This window comes from Epinephelus moara, chromosome 5 (assembly GCF_006386435.1).
Source record: "Epinephelus moara isolate mb chromosome 5, YSFRI_EMoa_1.0, whole genome shotgun sequence".
Classification (NCBI taxonomy): domain Eukaryota; kingdom Metazoa; phylum Chordata; class Actinopteri; order Perciformes; family Serranidae; genus Epinephelus; species Epinephelus moara.
In genome coordinates, this window is record NC_065510.1 from 26,015,196 (window position 1) to 26,039,314 (window position 24,119).

General features: G+C 40.0%; 2 protein-coding genes across 2 annotated transcripts; one reads left to right on the forward strand and one right to left on the reverse strand.

The window, feature by feature from the left end:
* Positions 1-133: 133 nt before the first annotated feature.
* On the reverse strand, positions 134-15,036 carry LOC126390057 (cytochrome P450 3A30-like). The gene is made up of 15 exons (XM_050044152.1): positions 14,887-15,036; positions 14,665-14,758; positions 13,239-13,291; positions 12,952-13,051; positions 10,139-10,252; positions 9,915-10,003; positions 7,137-7,279; positions 6,905-7,032; positions 3,861-3,936; positions 3,575-3,735; positions 3,402-3,469; positions 2,075-2,233; positions 1,330-1,492; positions 1,067-1,197; positions 134-827 (listed from the first exon to the last, which is right to left on the reverse strand). Exons 1-14 carry the CDS (start codon positions 14,955-14,957, stop codon positions 1,090-1,092), a joined length of 1,527 nt encoding a protein of 508 aa, XP_049900109.1. The 5' UTR covers positions 14,958-15,036; the 3' UTR covers positions 134-827; positions 1,067-1,089.
* Positions 15,037-15,640: 604 nt separating this feature from the next.
* LOC126390487 (cytochrome P450 3A40-like) lies at positions 15,641-23,263 on the forward strand. The gene is made up of 13 exons (XM_050044816.1): positions 15,641-15,796; positions 15,887-15,980; positions 17,938-17,990; positions 18,192-18,291; positions 18,386-18,499; positions 18,971-19,059; positions 19,150-19,298; positions 19,447-19,574; positions 19,669-19,744; positions 20,457-20,617; positions 22,057-22,283; positions 22,401-22,563; positions 22,944-23,263. Exons 1-13 carry the CDS (start codon positions 15,732-15,734, stop codon positions 23,031-23,033), a joined length of 1,509 nt encoding a protein of 502 aa, XP_049900773.1. The 5' UTR covers positions 15,641-15,731; the 3' UTR covers positions 23,034-23,263.
* Positions 23,264-24,119: the final 856 nt, after the last annotated feature.

Below are 24,119 nucleotides of genomic sequence, written 5' to 3' on the forward strand. Positions count from 1 at the left end.
GTACATGTAAGTTCCCGGAGTTATACGCTAACTCCCGGGAAAGTGGGCGAGAGGTACACTCTAAAATGCGGGCTGACTTATAAAGTGTTACCGCATTATCTCTCAGGATGCACCATAGCGCTCACACAGTAGAAACATTTATTATGTGCTTTATTAGCCTCCAGAGGTACAGTATAACCAGTTCCCAAAGTTTATTTTATCACAGTTTATTGATTATCTTACATGTAACTATGAAACTACTATTTTAACTATATATTACACTATCCTTGTGTGTTCTTGACATTTCCACCATTTTGAGTGTTTTGTGAAACTTTTTAGTTTCATGTAATTGTCACAAATTTTGGTAGCTTACATGTTTGGATCACTACCCAAAGTGCATTCATTAGTGTTTTGATATTCAGAACTGTATTCCTTTGTTATGATACGATAGCCGTCTATCCCTCCGTCTCCGTCTGTCGCTCCATCCGTCCCATTCTGTGAAGGCGATATCTCAGGAATGCCTTGAGGATTTTTTTTTTATTTTTCTCAAATTTGGCACAACTGTCCAGTGAACTGATTAGATTATGGTGGTTAAAGGTCACGAAAACCTTGTCTGTCTCATTTCTGTGAACAGCTTGAGGGTGGTCAAGGTCACTATGACCTCACAAAGCAAATTTTTGCCAAACTGTAAGAATTCATACACTAATTATCACAAAACTTCACACAAATGTCTAATAGGATAAAAAGATGGAGTAATGATGTTTTATATACAAAAGGTCAAAGGTTAAATGAACTGTGACATCATCATGTTCTGCAAAAATACTTCTGGCTGTTATTCAATGTCATATCTGTGGAACAGAAAGGGAGACATTTTGTCAGATACTGAATTGGTAGTAGTTCATGTAGTTGGCATAGTTCATGAACATTATGCACACATAAATTACAGTTATATTTTGCAAAAATCAACATGATTGATTATCACTGTATCTGCTTTGTTTCAGGTCAGATTAAAAAATTATGATACAGACTGAAAACCTGTATTACTAAACTTCAAGAAGCATTTTCAGCTATTAGAATTAGAGGACACCTCAGTTTTGAGGAGTGTATTTCCTAGTTGGACTTGTCCTCCTTTCCTGAGGTCATTGAACGTGTCTCCAGCTTTAATTTGATTGGATTGAGGGGTCCAACAAGGCCTTTAGGGTCCATCCTCAAAGGGATCTGTGGAACGTACACATTCATTAAATCAGAAACGTGTGTTCTTAATCCAAATCCAGCTTGTCAAATGTCTTATTATATAAAAACAAGCATGTAGTCTATGTCGACCTAAGTAAGTAATTTAAATAGAATCACCTCTGTCTCCTCACAGATAGAGAAGCTGTAGTTCTGCAAAACTTCCACCAAGGCCAGTTTGACCATCATCAGAGCAAATCGCATCCCCAAACAGTTCCTTGGCCCGATCCCAAATGGCAGGTAAGTGTATGGGTTGATGCTCTGCTTGTTCTGCTTACTGAATCTTGAAAAAACATACACAAACAACGAAAAAAGAAATTTACTACATAAAAAAGTATAAAGAGCCTTTAAATATAGTATGTTTCATTGGACTGTACAAATAATTAAAGCATGAAGGACTTCATAGGCAAAACTAGGAAAAAATGATTAAATTAGTTTCAGTAATGCATGCACCACTCTATTAGAAATTGATCCAGGGGCGTCGGTGGCTTAGTGGATAGAGCAGGCGCCCCATGTACAAGGCTGTTGCCGCAGTGGCCTGGGTTCGACTCCAGCCTGTGGCCCTTTGCTGCATGTCACTCCCTCTCTCTCTCCCCCCTTCACACTTGTCTGTCCTACACATTAAAGGCTAAAAATGCCCCAAAAAATATCTTAAAAAAAAGAAATTGATCCAGAAAATTTCTTGTCGCTCACTGATAAGAGTGATGCAGTCATTATGAAACATTCAAAGCTATTTTGCCAACCAAAAAAATATAAAGTTTGCACTGTGAAATTCTTAGTAGTTGCTTTGGAGAATTATTACATCTTAGTCCTTGAATGAAGCTCTACTGATCTACAGTACACACATACACACTCTGGCAGCTACCTGTCAGGCTTGAACTCCTCGGGCTCTGGCCACAGCTCAGGGTCATGATGCAGAGCGTACACTGGAACCATAACAGTCATGTTCTTTGGGATTTTTATTCCGTTGATCTCTACAGTTTCTTTGGCTACTCGTTCCACACGTCCAGCTGGAGGGTAGAGCCTATTGACCAAAGCAAGAGTTTTTACAAATACTGCATGTCTTTGTCGGACTAAACAGTCAATGCCCAAACTTATGAATATGTACAGTTGAAACACACAGTTTTGGTTGCCTACCTTGTCATTTCAACAATAGCAAATATTAGGTTTTAAGCCCTTGTTGTAGTGTTAAAAAAATTGAAAGTGTAACTAGTGTGAAAAGATGCACTATTCTCTATTTCAGTCAGGAACACTGTAGTCAAAGAAAACTTAATTTCCATTTGCACTATTGTATTTGGTGGTATGGCTCTGTTCTGGGGCCCCTCTGCCTTTCCTCGGGCCTGTGCAGAAAGCCTCTTCCACATGCCTACGTAGAAAGCCTTAAGGCAAATCTCCCTGCCCTTCCATGCGCCTACATGGAAAGCCTAAGCCAGTATCAGAGGTAGTAACAGCGCAGAAACGATGTCTGTATAAACGGGACAGCCGGCAGGACAGGACCAAAAAGTAGCTGTTAGAAGTAAGCTCTAACTCAAAGGAGAACAGAGGACGAACATGTCTGCAAATTGGGAAAACAGTGAGGCCCAGGAGCTACCTACCCTCTGAGCAGAGGACGAGTTCAGCCGCTCTAAAACAGGGACTGTCAATGGCATGTTACTGTTTATAAAGCACTGCCAATGTGTAGGGTATATGTCACACTAGGCTGACGCTGTTGTGTTATACGTCACGCCCATCACGCCTCTTTTGATTCTGCAATGTCGGCATGCTGTCTCTTATCACACACTGGAGTGGCATGATGCCGTCATCATTTGGTTCTGTGCAAAAATGCAAAGGCAGTAAGAAGAAGGGACTTCATAGCGGCCCTATAGCGTGATCTCTGTGTAAAAAGGGTTGCAGCACCCCTGTCCACAGAAGCAGCCGTCTGTCAGAAGCAGATTCCACAGAGCTGAGAGAACCACGGCTGGTCAAACTGCCTTCATCAGGCTGACGGACAGCAGATATTTTACTGAATAAAATAGTTTTCATATTAGTTCCACGTTATTGATTTATTGATGTTATTTCCCAGCCAACCATAGCGAGTGAGGGAAATCTGCCGCTCACAGACAGACTGGGAGCTGATCGATGAATATAGAGTTAATAAGTTAGACACACACACAGCAGGATATTTGTGATTTAAGCAGCTGTCTGTGCATTACCTCAGACACTCGTTGACAACACTGTCTAGGTACTCCATCTGCATCAGAGCTTCATATTGGACAGCACCCTAAAGAGTTACAAATCACAGTTTGATTAAACACAATTTAGATTTTGTTTCATCAATGAAATAAAATACAGAGAGTGAATCATGTACCGGAACCTTGTGCTCTACCTTATTAGGGAAAGTGGAGTCTATCTCCTCTTGCAGGCGTTTCATGACTTCAGGATTTCTCGCCAAATTGTAGGCCAAGAAAACGAGAGTGATGGCACTTGTCTCATGACCAGCCAATACAAATATTGTGGCTTGGGAGAAGATCTCATGATCAGTAAGACCTGTCAGGACAGGTGGGATGCATGAACAGGGAGGGAGAAAAAAGGAGGCATCAAGACCATTGGTGTACGTTCATGTTAGTGTTCATTTGTGCCTCTGTGTGCGAGGGATGTTACTGTGTAGTTACCGTTATGCTGCTTGTCTTTCTTGGGTTCACTGGCAGTCTGAGAGTTTATCATATTTTGAAGTATATCTCTGGAATTCTGAAAACAGATCAAATAACTATTATTCAAGTTCTCGCTGTGTGTGTTTGTGAATACGGTTATGCAGTATGACAAAATACTGTTTACCATGAGATAACAGAGATGTGTTGTTTTATGTTGCAAATGAGCACTGGAGTTTTGCAATATTTCGATTCCTAGGGGTTTGTGAGTACAGTAAATGTGGTGTAGTGCTTTGCAGATGTTCTGATTTCCTTTTTCCCCTGAGCACTAAGGAGGACTAATCATCCATGTTGGCTGAAAAGTTGAGTGATAAAGTTCATACTTTACCTTGGAAACAGTCATGTAAGAAAAAAAATTCTGGTGATTCATTAATCATAGTTTTTTATGTCCTTTTAAGTCCTTTATTTTTTTTTCATCTGTGAAACAGGTGAGTCTCCATGTGCACTTCCTGCAGCAACTAACATTCAAAAGGCTTGGTTACGTTAAATATAGCCTAGCTCAGCGGGTGTGGTGATTATTAAACACTCACTCCGCCAGTCACATCATTGTTCTCTTGGTCATCATACTCCATCCGTTTTTGGGTGCAGGTTTGTGGTGATGTGGGTTCATGTTTGTGACACTTAAACCATCCAGTCATTTCCTGAGGTAAAGTTTTCCATTTGTAGAGCTCGTAATTATGTTCAGAGGTGGCACAGCTGGTGCGGAGCAGTGAAACAAATCAAATCAAATCAAAATAACTTATTAGAAACTTAAGTTGTGTAAAATGACCAATGATGTGACTGGCAGAGTGACTATCCAATTAACACCACACCTGCTGATCCAGGCTAAATTCACCTTCACCGAGCATTTGCATGTTGCATTGCTACAAGAGGTGCACATGGAGACTCAATATATTTCTTAGGAGAATGCAATTTTTTGTGTGTGTTTTTTTTCCCACCATCCATTTTTCCATGCATTCTAAACACAAGCTACATATACTGTGTGTAAGCAACTTCTGTATTATTACTGTCATAAGATGTTAAAATAGCCTATATTTCTGGCCAACAGAAAGACATTACAGTAATGTCGCAGAATCTTCTAATGCACAGTATGTACCTTAGTAAGTAAGTCATCAAGTAAACTATATTTATAAAGCACCTTTCAAAACCAGAGTTACAAGACGCTGTGCAGTGCAATACATACAAAACAATTCTCCACAGACATTAGCCAGCGCTAGCCAGCAATTCTGTTGGCTTGTTTTAGACAATAGAGCGCACTCTGGCACAAACTGGACATTTATTAAATTTGGAGCACTCTCTGAATGGACCGTGTGGTTACCCAGAGCACCACACTCTTAGAGTGGCAGAGCGCACTCTGTCTGGGGAGATGGAGCAGCAGAGCGCCCAGAGTGGAGTGAATGTGCGATTAACTTAACTGTTTGTTAATTCATGTAGAAATATAACACTCCATTTCTTCGACCAACAGGGCTCTCATTTTAGTGTATAGCTTCAGACTGAATTTAACAATGCACCATATCAGGTCACTCAATCTCCCGGGGCACAAGTGTTACTTGAAAAAATAAACACTGACCAACGGGACAAGACTGGCCGACCCGTATGCTTTCACTCAGTGGATGTCACAGGAAGCTTTGTGGTTGATGACTATGCTAATCTTACAAAGGAGGACGACACTTGTACGGTTTCCTCCAGTTTGTTTTGCTATCAAAGCTAACGTTAGCTAATGTGCTAAAAAGTTAGCGTTACAGAGAAATCCAATATTCCTCTTAATACCTACCCAGTTTCTGATGAGGTGGACATGATAACCCTTCATACACATAACGTTATTCATCCCTACAACAGGAAATACCCCTAACCTGATATGAAGTGTGCGCTGCACATGTGAGCATTTTTGATGATCGCCTCCGTCCAGTCCTTTCGTCTTATCACATTTAACCACAGTCTTTGTTTTTGTTTATGGGCTGTGGCGGCTGGTTTTGAGTCATGACCAGTGGTGTAGTGGAGGGTATACTCAGGTATACGGGGTATACCCACTTCTTTTTCTATCCAGTTACAGTATTCCCACCTATCAGCTAAAAAGCCATTGTAATATGAGAGTATGCCCACTTCCTCATCGGTAACCTACCTGTCTACCTAGTAGTACAACCACCTCATTACCACTACACCACTGGTCATGACTCTTTCTATTCTGGCTCCCAATAACACAACAAGACATAATTTTAAGACTCCTATGTAGCCTACAGCCCTGTGGTGGAGAGGCGGGTTTTACCTCCAGCTAACAAACTGATGTCATTGTGACGTCGGCCTTAAAAGGGTCTATAGCAGGGGTCTGCAACCTTTGCCCTTAAAAGAGCCATTTTTGACCAAAAATAATTTGAAAAAATCTGTGTGGAGCCGCAAAACATGTTTGAGCCTTATAATCAAGGTAAATAGCCTATTAAGTCTAAATTAGCGTATACTTATGGTCTAAATAAGCATTTGTTAATATGTTTTACCACAAGGTAGACACTGTGCAGGGCACTATTAATAATTATCTGGTACTTAAATTTTGCAGAGCTGGCAGTGAGAGCAAACAAATCTGTCCACGCACTACATTCTCTATTTTATTCAATTTACTTTTTTGGATTTGGCATCCATAGCTAACCAGCCACTGCTTTCGAGGTTCAGCAACATTTGGATTCATAGAATGAATTTCCATAGACTTCTTTTCTCAAAGGCTCAAGGAGCCACTGGACAGGGGCTAAAGACTGGAGGAAACCGTACAAGTGTCATGTGGCTCCGGAGCCACAGGTTGCCTACCCCTGGTCTATAGAGTCCTTAAATGGAAAAAAAAAGTGATATGACTGAAAACTCCACAACAGAGCTAAAATGGATCTTAAGGTGAAATTGTGTAGTCAGCTATGTAATTGGTTTCTCTATTGTGATATACAGTATATATCTATCATGATATAAGACTAGACATACTGCGATAGAAGATTACATTCATATTGAGTTGTGTGTTTTGTCCAGACCTCGTGTGAGCTCCCGTTGCGTTTCGTTCTGACCTTCTCCAGAAGCGTTTTAAAGAAATCAGTAGAAGTCTTAGGAAAAAGGGAGACACCGAGCAGCTCCAAGAGGGGAAGAAATACGGGGAAACACCCTTAAGAAGAAAGGGGGTTTAACGATTCTTGCTTTGGTCACAAAACATAGCTGGTTTTCATCAATTTAAAGAAAGAATGGTATCATGGAAAAGCACTGATGTACCTTGGAACACGAAAAGAGGTATGGAGAGTCTGAACAGCTTCGTGGCATGGGTGATCATGGGATTTGAGGGGTTGCTGATTGAGTCCATGTCCACACTGAATACACAGCTCGCCATCACATCCATACTGTAGGCTCCGAAGAAGCTGGGATACACACACAGTTATTATTTCATGTTTGTTCCACTGTCTGAGGGGATACTGCAAAGAAATGTCAGCTGGGTTAAAACATGCATGAGTGCATCCATTAACAATTACAAAAATCATCTCTTAATCAAAGGAGAGAAATGATAATGTCACACCCACTGAAGAAACCTTGATGCTGTATCACAAGTATACAGTATATAAATGTGTAAATTCAAAATACAGATTTACCTTTGTCCTTACTGTGATTTCAGTTTTGTAGATTTCACAGCATCGGTCTGTACAGAAATTACTTTAAGTTTTGAAGATGCTATACTGTCTAGAGCTTTGAATATAATATTGTTTACCCTATATTAAAACAAATAAATATAGGATTCAGAGAAAACCTTGATAGAAGGGACTGGATGATTAGAGTTGGGCTCAGAATAGTCAACCTTTTAAGGACACGTTTTTCATTTTAAACAGTATTGCTTTAATCAATCTCTATCCATTTTGAGAGACCTCAGTTTCATAGTATAGGGCCTGGGTCTTCAATAGCTGGTCCCCAACCCCTAGGGGAGTTACTGCAGGGGGGCCACAAAAATATTATTGGATAATTTATTTATTTATTTATTTATTTATTTCAAACATTAAACTTTAACATGACATCAACATATAATTAGCAAAGATACATTGCCTGTTTACAAAAAATAAATTTAATGATAGGCTTGTTATTGTTATAATTGTTACCCATGAATCCTTGTGCATTCATGTTGGCTAGCTAATGCTAAATCACTGTGGCTTTGAGGCCAATTTTACATAGTGGTGAAAAGTGGAACTACATTGTCGGGGTTCGTCACATGATGCCATGGGTCCCATAAAAGATTTTTTCCCATATACTTACATTGGGAGAGAGACATCTGTAAATCAGTGGATTTTTTTAAGGTCACCCTCATGACATGACTCGTTTCACTTTTGGGATATGATCCATTCTGTTCAATAACATTTGGAAAGTCTAGAAGAGCCGCACAATTAAATCATTTTATCTCCATTCAGGTTAATGGAGCGCTAAACCGAAAGTTGATCGTTCAGCCGGTGGATGTAAGCCATTTAGCCGAACTTGGCTGCCATAAGTCTCTAGTGCAGTTGCAATATGGGCCTCAACATCCGGGTAACTTCATACCGCGGAAATAGAGCTTTTTGTGCACCATGTGCCACTGAGCAACCTTCCTAAGAGTGAACAGGGGCCGGCCTCCAACGCTGTATTCAGCAAATATTTATGTACTATTGACACATATTGACCAATTAGCTGCATTATTATTCCAGGTGTAGAACATTCTAGTGAGCCACAATATTATGCTACCACTAGTTTTATAGCCTCTTGAGATACAGACTCTGACACAGTCTATGTCCTTCTCAGAAACCACTGCTAACGTGCAAATGGGGGTTTATTCACCTAGCCATGCTACTACAACTGTTGCTGACTGAGCAGTTACAGGCAAGCGCAAAGGGGTGAAGACCCAAAAATATTTAAAGAATTATCTCAAGTGCAACTCAGTTTTATACAATATACGTAGTAGGGGGTCCTTGGCCTCAAAATGTTGAAGACTCGAAGTGTAGGGCAATAAAGGTTTATCACTAATCTAATGGTCTCCCAGAAATAAAAACCTGGAATGAGGGTGGTAAAAAACATACAATAGAATGAGCAAAATGCTGTATAATGAAATATTGGACTTTTGGGATTGAATTTTGTCAACTGACGATCTTACTTCAGACCTCTGAAGCTATAGCTTCAGAAAAGGTGGTTTTCTCTGTTGATGTTTACAAATCACAGTTGGGGGATAGATTAAAAGTCTAATATTTAAAATCAATTGAAAAACACTCGTTTGTTTTTATTTTGTTAAAGAAGTAGTTTGAAGTGGAAACAGACAAGTTTTGTTGTTTTTTTTGCTTTATTATCAATATGATGTTAATGTTGATTGCACAATGTAACGGCTTTAGAATAACAACACCATCGGCATTTAGATCATGGTTTAGATTGGCTCCCTATTAGCCTCGCTCTGACTGTGTAATCTTGAATGCCATGGAAAAATACAGGCTCGGTTTTCGGCACAAAGTAAGTTTGTCAACCTTTGCTCAATCAAAACAGGAAGAGGATGATAATTTGGCTCTTCCTGGTAGCTCTTGGTAGCTATCCCCAGTTACCAAAGGGTGTCAATCCATGTTCTTTACAGTTAATATTTCCAGAAGTGGAAATGGGGAATGGTGGAACAACTAAGTTAATTGGAAACAATGGTAGCTGGCTCTGAAGAAAACGGGGAGCAGCAATGGCACCAACATTAATACTACTTGGAAACGCTGGGGGGGATAAGTTGAAAAGTTTCCACTTTAACATTTTGGGAAATCCGCTTATTCACTTTCTCGCAGAGAAGACTGATACCATTCTCATGTCTGTACTGTAAAAATGAAGCTACAGCTGTAACAAAATCTGCCTGTCAACACCTCTGAGGCTCCCTAATTAACACGTTAGCTTCTTTCATGTGTCCATCTTGGGAGATGTTCTGTCATTAAAAAGCACACAACCTCAGTTGGGGTGCAAACACAAGAGTACTAGGTTTGATTCATGTCACGATTAATAACGATTTTTAGCATTACTCACTTTTTTACAGTAATAACTTCATTGTTTTGGGCCTTGGACTGCATGCTGGCTGTCAGTTTGCGGGAATGATGTTTCATGAGGCTAAACATCTTAGACAAGAAAAAAGTTCAAAATGAACAGCAGTACATGAAGGGTGAAGAAGAATATATATATATGTATATATTTTAAATATTCAGTGAACCCAAATACAAGTTGATGAAACTAGGAAAGTGGACAACTCTTACCTCTTTTATACGGCTAGAGGTGAAGGAGGGAGTGAGGATGTTACGAATCCGTCTCCACTTGTCGTCCTCAGCAATAGACACTGAGTCATAGAGGTCTCCATTCAGGCGCAAGTTCTAAAGGGTCACAGCGGTCATTACACGTGTGTTGGTGGGTTAACTGTTAATAGTCGAACCCTGATCAGAGAATATGCAGCTGCAGGTTGGTGCACTTTTATTGGCAATAAGCACTAAACAAACATGTACTGCATGATGTTTGCAGATAAAGATTGTGCGGTGTGTCAGCAACATTTAGTTTTTTTTTTCTTATTGTCAACAAATCCCATAGAGAGATCAAGACCCACAATGAATTGATCTTAATAATACGTGTTGTCTGTGTAGCCACAGCCTCTTATCGTTTATTCCTCTGTGCTATATACATTCACTGGCTACTATACTAGGTGCACCTGTTCAACTGCTCATTAACGCAAATAGCTAATCAGCCAATCACATGGCAGCAACTCAATGCATTTAGATATGTAGACATGGTCAGGATGACCTGCTGAAGTTCAAACTGAGCATCAGAATGGGGAAGAACGGTGATTTAAGTGACTTTGAACCTAGCATGGTTGTTGGTGCCAGACAGACAGGTCTGAGTATTTCAGAAACTGCTGAAATCATCTCCAGGGTTTACAGAGGATGGTCCGAAAAAGAGAAAATATCCAGTGAGCCGCAGTTCTCGGGGTGAAAATGCCTTGTTGATGCCAGAGGTCAGAGGAGAATGGCTGAAATAGAATACTGAAATAACCACTTGTTACAACCAAGGTATGCAGAAGACCATCTCTGAACAAACATGTTGAACCTTGAAGCAGATGGGCTACAGCAGCAGAAGACCACAGCAGGTGCCACTCCTGTCAGCTAACAACAGCAAACTGAGCACACAGACCCACCAAAACTGGACAATAGAAGACTGGAAAAACATTGCATGGTCTGATGGATCTGGATTTCTGCTGTGACATTCAGATGGTAGGGTCAGAATTTGGTGAAAACAACATGAAAGCATGGATCCATCCTGCCTTGTATCATCGTCATATCATATATATATGCCTGAGTATTACTGCTGACTGTGTCCATCCCTTTATGACCACAGTGTACCCATCTTCTGATGGCTACTTCCAGCAGGATAACCCACCATGTCACGAAGCTCAAATCATCTCAAACTGGTTTCTTGAACATGACAATGAGTTCACTGTACTCCAATGGCCTCCACAGTCACCAGATCTCAATCCAATAGAGCACCTTTGGGATGTGGTAGAACAGGAGATTCGTATCATGGATGTGCAGTCGACAAATCTGCAGCAACTGTGTGATGCTATCATGTCAATATGGACCAGAATCTCTGATGAATGTTTCCAGCACCTTGTTGAATCTACGACACCAAGAATTAAGGCAGTTCTGAAGGCAAAAGGGGGTCCAACTAGGTACTAGCAAGGTGTACCTAATAAAGTGGCTGGTGAGTGTAGCTCCATTGTTGTCCAGTAACTATTAAAAATGCTAAAATTAGCCACTAGATTCACTAGAACTTTTTATGTCTGCGTGCCGGTGATAGCCACAGCTAGAGGCATTATGTTTTTGGGTTGTCCATACTTTTGTGAACATGACATTTTCAGAACGCTTCAAGGGAATTTCTCTAAATATGGCATGAACATCAAACTGATTAGAATTTGGTGGTTAAAGGTCAAAGTCAATGTGACCTTGTTTGTTTTATTCTTGTGAATGTGATATCTCAAGAACGCCTTGAAGGAATTTCTTCAAATTTGGCACAAACGTCCAACTGATTTGATTTTGGTGGTTAAAGGTCAAGGTCACTGTAATCTCTTTGTTCTAATTCTTGTGTACACAATATCTTGAGAACACCTTGAGGAAATTTCTACAAATTTGGCACAAACATCTGCTTGGTCTTGGGGATTAACTGTTTCGAATTTGGTTGTCAAAGGTCAAGGTCACTGTGACCTTGTGTCCGTCTCATCCTCATGAACGTGATATTTCAAGACACCCTTGAGGGAATTTCCTTAAATTTTGTACAAATGTTTACTTGGATTCAAGAATGAACTGATTAGAATTTGGTTGCCAAGGGTCAAAGGTCACTGTGCTATCACAAAACATGTTTTTGGCCATAACTAAAGAATTCATTAGCTAATTATGACAAAATGATGAAGAAAATGGTCAACGGTCAACTTCACTGTAACATCATAATGTCCTGCAAAAACACTACTCTGGCCAAAAACACTACTCTGGCCAGTTCCAGTTTTTAATTGTGGCAGCTCATTGCAATAACTTTGTATGTTTGATTAAATTGTCATCTATTTTTCCCTGCATGACCATCAACCGGTTCTGAAAAGGGAATGAGTAAGTCACTACCCGTCACCATTTATTTCACAACTTTAAACGCAGGACAGGCAGGAACTTGATTATTTCAAAAACAAATTCTCACAAGTTCCATCTGAAGGCAGCATTAGTCTGCTTTAATCAATGAACTAAGGATAATGTATCACCAGGGCATCTTCTGTAATACAGTCTCTACATTTTTGATACCATGGTGAAATTGATATTGAGGGCATAGAAGTTGAATTGATGACTTTTCTGTTCTTGGTTAGTAACAGAGAATCAGCAGAATGATTTTAGTAATAGCAACAATAAGAGAGAGCGAGAAACTGGTACTGGTGTATCGATACTGCTGAAAATGAGCATTGCAACCGTTCAGAAATTCAGAATCAAGATGCGTTATTAATTAATCAATATTTGATTGATTTAACATTACTCTTGTGTGTTCTCACCCTCCGGTTGGTAAAGTAGCTGAAGCACTCCTTCACCAGAATGGTTTTCAACATGTCAGGGTCCATCACAACCAGCATGGGCTTCCTGAGCTCATATGTACTGAACATTTACACAAACACACATTTACATATTTGGGCACCCAGTGTAAAGCTCATATCAGTGTAGCAGGAGAAACAGTAGCAACACAAGCAACTAGGTAAGAGGCTCAGGGGTCAAAACCAGTAAAAAAACAGTTTCACAGCACAGTAATGCGTAGTTTGGTGTTAGAAAAGCTTAGTAGTCTCACCCCCATACTCTGCCATACTTCTGAGCACACTCTTTGTCATCCAAGTAGTACACCTGGTAACAGAGAACACATACATGTATTCATCACCAGTGTTGGTAGGTAACTAATTACATGGAATTAAATTACAAAATAAATGTAATTGTAATCAGTTACAGTTAATGAGAAGAAATATGTAATTGAATTACACATACTCATCAAATGTTGGTGATTAAGAAGGGGTTACATTAATACACTGATCAGCCAAAACATTAAAGCCACTGGCGGGGTAAGTGAATAACATTGATTATCTTGTTACAGTGCAATGTTCTGCTGGGAAACCTTGGGTCCTGGCATTTATGTGGATGCCACTTGACGTGCTCCACCCACCGGACTACCGTTGCAGACAAAATAAACCCCCTCATGGCAACAGCACTGGTCGATGGTAGTGGCCTCCAGCAGGACAATGCACCACGCCACACCACGAAAACTGCTCAGGAATGACCCCAGGAATGGGACAAAGAGCCCAAGGTGTCGACTTTGCCTCCTAATACCCCAGATCCCAATCTGATCGAACATTTGAGGGATGTGCTGGTACCCCAGAGGTACCCCCAATCCATGGTGGGTCCTCCTTGGACCGGACTTGGCTCTGACCTGTCAAGGCATGAACACATGACCTCTGGAGGGTGTCCTATAGTGTCTGGCACCAGGGCGTTGGCTTCAGATCTTTTGAGTCCTGTGGACTATAAGCTTGGTAGGGGGTGTCACAGGTGGGTGACAGCAATGGATTATGGACAGCAGCAAGTGTTTAGAAAAAAAAATCCTATACTAAAATTAAAAATTACAAAAATATGCATGTAACAAAGGAAAGATTACTTAAATTGTAGCTGTACAAAACACATCAAATAAGGTCTAGTATTTCTAAAAATAATGATAATAATAATACTGTACAATAATGTACTAAAAGTAAAAATTAATAATTAAAATTAAAATAATAATAATTATTATTATTGATTATTAATTTTAGTACAGGTTCCTTTTTTTTCTTAACACTTAAAAATGGCTCCTTGTAATCTATTGGTGTCACCCACCTGTGCTCACTTACTAATCAGGATTGAGTGATACCCCCTACCAAGCACATAAAATGTTTGCTTGACTCCCGTCCACCCTTTTGCACCCTGAGGAAGACTTTAGGGTTGAAACTGGTCAGTGTTTTAATGTAAGCAGCCATGTTTTGAAATAAAGGCTTTTTAACTTAATTCAAATGCATCTGTTCCTGCTCCACACAAGTGTCTTAAGTTCATCTTTTCTTCCCGCATGTGCTGACCCTTTTCTTCAACCTTGAGTATCATAAGACAAAGACAGTCCTCGAGCACACTGCTACCTCATTCTCCAAACAAGTACAATGATCATTTACATTTGGAAAAAGGATTTATAAAGGTTTACATACAGGGTTGAGCCTGCAAACTGAGCCCAAGAACATGAGGGGCTTGGGACCTGGGATCCCCAACTTCTTAAATGTCCCATAAGTCCAGTTGCCATACCTGTGTGCAGAACAAAAAAGCAATAAATCACGACTTTAAATTCACATTTTGAAACACTTAACTTTGAAGTCAAAAGTAAACATAGGTAATTTGGTGAAGCACAGATAAAATCACACTCTGATCCTTACATAACAAATAAACAGATAAATGTGATCAGTAGAATCCATGTTTCTAAAGAGAAGAAAGGAAGGTAGTTCATCGTTCTCTCTTGTTCAGCAGAGTTGTAATGTCATCAGATTTGCACTGAACTCATGAACTGCATGTCCAGGAGGTGTGGCGTTTTTGCACAGCATTACATAAGAACCTAGCCACTTCCCCTCCTGTGCAGCAACAACAACAACAGTACTCGAGTTAAAGCCACACACACATCCGAGTACTTGCCTGGACATGTCTTTGTGTGAGCACATTGCAAATTAATATGTCGAAATAAAACAATATGACAACCACACACCTGAGAATATGTATCTACATATGTTTAGGGGAAAATGTGTTCAGTAACGTGGTTGTGTTTCAGTCTTGTCCACTAATACCAGAAAATATAATGTTAGCCAAGAAGAAACTAAAATTACTTTTATATTTGAGTCCTTATAGTCCTTGAAAACCTAAATTACAAATAGCAGGAGCTATAAAAGAATAATAATCTAAAAGTAAATTTAAAAAACAATTACTTAAACATGTTATCATGAGCTTTGCATGTGCTCTATCTATCTTAACACATGCAATGTGATAATTAAGGTCACAAAACTGCCAAGTCATAGATGACAGAGTTATTAAAACATGATTATAAATGCTGCTTGGTCTCTTTGCGTCAATGATCTACTTGGACCTGCCTCCTGCAACTGGCTCAACTCTCACACACTTCTCTTACTCACGCAACAGGTCTGTGCAGCAGGAAATAAAAGCCCTGGGTCCGTGATTTTAGGATTCAGTGGATCTGGCACTACCACTGAAAGAAGAGTAGAAACGTGCAGAGATGGGCTTCCTGTTCTCCGCTGAGACATGGACTCTCCTGGTGGCTCTCGTCACGCTTATAGTTTTGTAAGTGCCTGAAAATATTTGTCCCAGGTATCTGTAGTGTGTTTAAGTGTGTTGCACTTGTGATTTTAAATCTCTTCTCCTGTTTTGCAGGTATGTCTGCTGGCCATATGGAACATTTAGGAAATTGGGCATCCCTGGTCCCAAACCAGTCCCTTTTTTTGGCACGATGCTAGCATACAGAAAGGTTGGTGAACATAATTGTCAGAAGCATTACACCATAAATTTATATGAGGGTGTACAAGCTTAGCAAGGTGATAATGGGTGTAATGGCTTGGGTATATGTCCTCACGTGACTTGTATTGTGAATTCAAAGAGGATTTTTGAAGTGTCTACTTTGTGAAAAATTAAGGAACGCACAGGCTATTTGTAATCTTAGTTTCTAATAGCAGAGTTCCTAAAATACAGGAAAACAAAAAGGTTTGCAAAGGAATAACAGGATTGTAATTTACGTAATGACAGCTGCCCGGGGGTGGATAAACATTTTGTTTGACTGTAGAAACACAAACATTGTTAAGTATAGGAAGATTAGTGATAAGAAATTATTGTAGACAGATAACCCAAAAACGCTATGTGCCTTCTTGAGTAATTTTCTGCCCCTATTTAAATGACTCATTTGGTGCTAATGATCTTTTCTGGTTCTTTACCTTTGTATTGCTGTCTTGTCCTATGTTTGTACTCCATACCACAATTTGTGGTCCAGAGTAAATAAATCTGAATCTGAATTTTAAGTACATTGGCAAAGTGGGAACATTATCTGTCTTTTCTGCCCTGGTAATATCTAAACTTTGCTTGCTGATAAAATGTAATGCCCCTGTACTTAATTATGACGGAGTTTTAAAAAAAACATGGGGTTTAACAGTGCGTATATCACAAGACGCATAGTTGTAGAGTTAAGATCTCTGAACAGATGAAGTGTTACACAGTTTTACAGCTTTAAGCGTTTTTTTCAACAGGGTTTTACTTCGGTAAATTGACAGGTGAATGGAGGTGATTGTGAAAAATGATATTTGCTTTTCAGACACAATGTCCTGTTTACTCAGGATCATCCACTCATGTTGCTAAAGACTGTTTTCAGGAGAAAATACAACAGGAGTATTTGGTAGAAAATAGTAAAGTGAATTAATTTCAAGGGTTTAAACTTCTTAGGAGAGGGGAAACTATAACAGCCTCTTTGAGTTTTTATATGAAAATTTATAAATAAAAGAGGAAGTATCTCAGTTGTGTTATAACGTTTTGGCGATTTAAGTTCCCATTCTCTTTTTATCTGTAATCTGTCAGTGATTAAAATTGTTTTATTTTACTGCTATTTAACAGACTGGTATCAGCTTTGAAGTGAAGACGTAACCTGAAGAGTAAACTGTTGGTCATGTTAATGCGCACCATGTAGCGACGCCAGCTTTAGTTCTTATATCATTCAGAATTAAACAGAGGTGTGGACTCAAGTCACATGACTTGGACTCGAGCCAGACTTGAGTCACAAAGTTGATGACTCAAAACTCTTCACAAAAACAAAAATGACCTACAACTCGACTTGGACTTTAACATCAGTGACTTGAGACTTCACTTGGACTTGAGTCTTTTGACTTGTAAATTCTTGATACCTTCCCCACAAACCAATTTTGAAAGAGGAAGTTACAGACATTTTTCCAATATGAGATGACATAAAAACAAGTCAGGACAGAAACATACAAATTCATTCTGTTGTGGTCAGTAGTGTTGTATGCTATGAAAGTACAATGTCACCTCTACTCCTTTAAGTTGAGTCGCGCATGCTTTAACAGATCATTACAATTTTGAAAAGAATAAATGATTTTTGTTATTTTACTTTATTATTACTCTGTTGTTGAAACCTAATTAAATTGGCTGAAGAGACAAGAGAGCATTATGACTTGTTGAGGACTGGAAACTCAAAGTTTAAGACTTGAGACTTGACCTGGGATTTGTCAGTGTTACTTGTGACTTGAGTGCAAAGACTTGAGACCTACTTGTGATTTGCAAAACAATGACTTGGTCCCTCCTGTGGAATTTAGCACTGTTATTATTAATAATTTACATATTGAAACATGATTTTTTTTTTTTTGCAGACTGAAGATTTGAAGGTGTTGATTTTATAATCTGTATATTATTACTCTTGTTCCCAGGGATTCATCAACTTTGACACAGAATGCTTCCAGAAATATGGGAAAATCTGGGGGTAAGTCTGCATGTTGTACAGTGGGTGTGTGTTCCTGCATACATATCATGTATACCTGATTGTTGTCCTTGGAGCTGCATGTCTGTCTCTGTTTAAAGTGTTGTATGCCTGTTCTACAGGGTTGATTTGTATGTGACTGCATTAAAATATCACCTGGTGTTTTATAACTCTTCTATTAATATTCTGTTTTGTTTTTTCAAGCATTTATGATGGCCGTCAGCCCGTGCTGTGCATCACAGATCCTGCCATGATCAAGACTGTTCTGATAAAGGAGTGTTACTCTCTCTTCACCAATCGCAGAGTATGCACACTCACTATAAAACATATTCTAACCACTCATTGCGGTCGCTTGAAGTCCCCTCATCGTCGGCATGTGTTTCCTGACTCTGTTACAGAACTTCCGTCTGAATGGGCAACTGTACGATGCCGTGTCCATCGCTGAGGATGACCAGTGGAGGAGGATCCGCAGCGTCCTCTCTCCCTCCTTCACGTCAGGAAGGCTGAAAGAGGTGCATGCCCTCTCCTGCTCCGTACCATCTCTGCCTTTTATTGCATGTTGAACAAAACATTCCCGACCAGTTTTCCTTGTGGCCCTTTGAGATGATGCAATGTTTACTTTTAGCCCTCATCACAGGATATGGTCTCAGTGTGTACATATAAGCTGCTTTAGAGCCTTAGAGAGGTGAAAGTATTCAGTATTTTTCATACAAAAAAAGCAAACATTAGAGAAGAGTCAGAAAAACAAAGGTATTTTTGTGTAACAGAAATATTTATTTTCTTTCTTTATCCATTTTATCATCTTGTGGACCCTATCCTGGCACCCATTTTTGGGGTGCTGACCCCCGGGGTTGGTAACCACTGATCTAGAGGAAACACAAACACAGACAGCAGGGACTCTTTGCTATTTTATTGTATTGTGAGTTCTATTCTCCATTATTTCAGCCTGTCTTTATGTCCATCTGTCCTTTTCTGTGCCTCAGATGTTTGACATCATGAAACACCACTCTGCTAACCTGATCAGCAGCATGAAAAAGAAGGCAGACAAGGATGAGCCCTTGGAGCTTAAGGAGTAAGGACGCTATTCCAGCAAATGCATTGAATCAACTACTGTTAAGCACGAAAGGATGAGTCATCTCTGATGTGTTTGTTTGCTCTGTAGGTTCTTTGGACCCTACAGTATGGATGTGGTAACCAGCACGGCCTTCAGCGTTGACATCGACTCACTCAACAACCCCTCGGACCCTTTTGTCACTAACATCAAGAAGATGCTGAAGTTTGACCTGTTCAACCCTCTCTTCCTCCTTGTTGGTACAAACTTCATATTATGCCTGTAAAATGCAGCTGCTTAGAATTTTGTCCTTCACCTGGCTGGAAAAAACAAAAATGTCTGTGAGTGTTTACAGTCACTGTCTGTCCCGTGTCCTCGGTACATATGTTGCTTTCTACCTCATTCCAGCTTGCTTCCCCTTCTTGGGTCCCGTTTTTGAGAAGTTGGAGTTTTCCTTTTTTCCTGCATCCGTCACGGACTTCTTTTACGCCGCACTGCAGAAGATCAAGTCTAACCGAGAGCACAGCAAACAACAGGTATGGGTTTCTGTGCATGTGCATATAAATAAATACATGTATCTGCAGATTCAGAAAAATAATCAAAGCTATTCTCATATATGTCTTCTTTCAGAGTCGAGTGGATTTCCTTCAGCTGATGATCGACTCCCAGAAAAACAACAACCACAGCAATGTGGAGCAGGAAAAAGGTGATGCACACATCAGTCAGACACCTTACATTTTCATACAATCAGGTACTGAAAATAATGGACAAAAAACCTGCCCGGTGGTGTCACTGTCACATATTAGAGCTGTGACAGCTTCATTAACTTTTGTCTCCTGAAATTAGTTTTCAAATGAATCAGCAGTCTAGCTCCAGAGCATTTTTCCAGATTTATTCAAAGAGATGACAGTAATACAGTACCAAGGAGGAGCATGAATTCCACTTGTAAAATATCATATTGTAAATCTGAATTCGGACAGTTAGCGTTTTCCATAAAATGCTGTAAACTCTGGAGCACATTACCAACTGAGATCAAACTGATTCTAGATTTAAAATCCTTCACAACAAAGGTCAAATACTGGCTAAAAGCAAACCAGAGCTGTAACCACTCACAAACCTCTAAGGAGTATTAGTGTATTGTGGTATGTGTATAGTAGTATACCTATTGTGGTAGGTGTATAGTAGTATGTATGTTGTCATATATATGTATACGTCGTTTATGCACCGTCAGTGTATGTATTGTCGGAATATTTTGTGATATATGAGAAATGAAATGAGGCTTGTCTAACATCATTTGGGAGGTTAGGTTTGTGCTGCATGATAACAAAACGCTGCTTCACCATGTTTTGTTCTTATCTACACACACATAAAAGCACAACTTTAGCTATTCTAAATAATTTCCCTTCCTATCTCCCTAGGTTTAAACGATCACGAGATCCTCTCTCAAGCGATGATTTTCATCTTCGCTGGCTATGAGACAAGCAGCAGCTCTCTCACTTTCTTGGCTTACAATCTGGCGATTAACCCTCATATCATGGAACGGCTGCAGAAGGAGATCGACTCCACCTTCCCTAATAAGGTACATTGAGAGAAGGGAGAGGATAATGTTTAAGGTGGTAGGAAGGTCACAAAATAATTTAAGGCTGTTTGCGTTTGTTTTTGTCCACTTGGGGGCAGAGGAACTCCACAGCAACTTCACAAATCCATCGATTGCATACATAGAGTGCTGCAGGGATGATGTGTATTTGTAGGCCAAGACAGAAGTTAGCATCGCCCGGGTTTCCATGACAAAATTTTGGATTATTGCAGAAGATACGCTCTGTGGCCAGCAAATGTTTATCACACTGTTTTGTTCAGCAAGATAATCTTCACAAATGAACACCACTTTATGATTATTTTAAACTTAAATTTAATGCCAGATGTAAAAAGCTAACATGAGGCTATAAAACAAACTACACCACTGTCGCATGACATCATCGTTGCCACCACAACAAGGCTGTAAATCCTTATTCAGTGTGATGGCGTTCTGTAGTCTGATTTAGCCACTTGTTAGTAACTGTCTTTTTTAGGACATGTAAAGGCAAAATATACGTGTGGGGTATTTACTGATGTTTTTATGCTGTAGAACAAAATGCTGAGTCTCATAAACACGTTCCTTCACCACTCTATTATCGCAAAGTCTGATGGCTACCATGCTTATCTACACATCTAGCTGACACAGAGCAACATTGACAGTCATAACAAGTTGCGTTTCTGCCAACCTGATGAATTTCAGTGAGATATTTACTTTTCTTTCAGCTGTGGTTTGACTCTAATGAGAATATGCATCATTAGCTGCTAGTTGTTTAGCGCTGAAATGCGCGTCCTCATGCTGCACATAAGCGAACATGCACTTGGATATGTTTGAATGACTCTCTGCGTGGTCTTACATGTATCTTCTGTGAATTCGGATTTAAGTTCACCAGCTTTTCGCTAACACTGTGTCCATCTGCTCATTGGTGGTAGAATGACTGAATGAATCTTTATTGTCATTACACAAGATGTACAATGAAATTCCATTTGACTTCCACGGTGTAAGAACGATTAGAAACACACACACACACACACACACACAAAAAGTTAATAGCAAAAAAAGTGTCAGTGCAACTTTAAAATAAAATAGTAGCAGCAGCAGTGATGGTGCATATTTCACCCTGTGTGTTATGGTGGAGCAATGGAGGCCACAGCTCTGGGACAGAAGCTGTGCTAAGACATACACAAACAACACTAAACCGAGAGAGAGCCGCCATCTTTCTGGTTGAGGATACATTCAGAGATTCTTCAAAAACAAGGTTGATCGAAATGGAATGTGCCCATTTCCAGCCTTTATGCTAAGCTAAGCTAACCGACTGCTGGCTGTAGCCTTATATTCACCAGACAGACATGAGGGTGGTATCAGTCTTCTGATCTAAACCTTTAACAGACATATAACAGAATGGTCGTTTTGTCATGTATCTGTGTGTCTATGTGTTTGTGTAGGGTCCTGCTGAGTACCAGGCTCTGATGCAGATGGAGTATCTAGACAGCGTCATCAATGAGTCTCTCCGATTGTACCCCATAGCCCCACGTTTAGAGCGTGTGGCCAAGGCGACTGTGGACATAAACGGTGTTGTGATTCCAAAAGATATGGTTGTCATGGTACCCACATGGCCCCTGCACCGGGACCCTGAACTGTGGCCCGAGCCCGAGAAGTTCAAACCTGAGAGGTATAGAAAGGATTTATATGTTAAGGTTTACCAAAACAGTCACGGACAGGACCTGAGCTCTGCGGGTCATCGCCTCATTTCTGTTATTGATATATTATTGTGTGTGTGTGCCCTCAGGTTCAGCAAGGAAAACAAGGAGAGTATTGATCCGTACACCTACATGCCTTTTGGGGCAGGGCCAAGGAACTGCATTGGGATGCGATTTGCCCTGGTGATGATGAAATTAGCAATGGTGGAGATCCTGCAGAGGTACAGCTTCGCAGTGTGCAAGGAGACTGAGGTGAGACCACAGATGTTCATCTTTGCTTGTTATTGCTTTCTTTTTATGGCGTATGAGTAATAATTTTTTATGGCATATGAGTAATCCTGTCCAAATTGTTATTTATTGCCAGTTTGATTTGGATATTGAAGGTTATATAACGCAAAAGATAGCCAGTTATGAGTGTTGTAAAGATCTGTCTGTTTAAAGATGAAAAGCCACAACCTGACACTGTAAACAAGAATACAATTGATACTGTGTGTACGAAAATAGCAAACTCAATAAATACGCTGTCCCTCTAGGTTTCTATCCTCTTTGTGATACTGCCAGCTGTTTGTTTCATGCATCTTTGACCTCTTTTTTAATCACTTCTTTTCTCTTTGCATGTAATTTCCTGCCAGATCCCCTTAGAGATGGACATCCAGGGCCTGCTGATGCCAAAACGACCAATCAAACTGAAGCTGGTGCCACGTTCTGAACCCTCCAACTAAAATAATCAACATAAAGGATCAATCATTTTAACTATGCTGTATAGAGACCTATTGTGAACAAACACTATGTCCATTTTCATCATGGTAATAGTACAGATGTGTGTACGTCTGAATAGATCACCTCTCTTTTTTGTTCCTGCCAAAGCTTTTTTTAGCGTTCATTCGAAACTGAGTGACACGTGAATGATTTGTAAAGCCTGTGTTAATAATAAAGGATAGTTTGGATTTCTCTCATGCGCACTGTCATTCTTGTCTGTGATCTGATCACTGTTATAGCAACGCGCATCTTACATGAGCCACAAATGGTCAAAATGTGACTGAACACCAGACGCCAGACAGAGACATTTTTGATACTTACAAAGACGTTTTGAAGAACATGAGTGACATTTCCCTTTCCTTACCTTTTCAAACTGGCATATTCGGTCTGATTTAATGGTGACACGTATATTGATGATGATGATTTTATACCTAATATTTAAAATTATGATTTTGTCTAGTCATTTTAGTAACTTTTATTGTATATTAAAGGGCCAGTGTGTAAAATGGGTTGAAAACAGTGACATCAGTGGTCAAATTCTAGATTGCAGGGCTCACTCACTCACCCCTCCCGTCGGGTAAATGACGGTGGCCTCGTAGGGACAAAAAGACTTGCGCACAAGTTTTTCAGGAATAGGTCTATCTAGCGACAAGGTGAATGTTTATTTAGAAATCTAAACCATGTTACGATATTGTAATGAATCCCTCACGAGCAGGAGACCAGAGGAGCGTTCGGGAAAAAGGCCAGTTTATTTGAGCACTCCAGAAACTCCGGTAACACTCCAGGGGGTAAAAGACTCGTCCCAAACTCTGACTCTCCGGACTATAGTAGCTGCAATGGACGACTTTGAACGCGATTTTGAAGAGTTTCTTGTAGCGGACACAGACCCAGAGCCATACCTGTTTGAGCCGGAGCATACAGATGAGGAACTCCATGTGTTTGATGCTGAGCGGGCGAGAAGAGAGGCTGAATGCACAGAATGGGATTCGGTGCTACTGCTACCATCGTTGGGGAGATATATCATCAGGAGGAAAAGCGCCGCAGAGAGT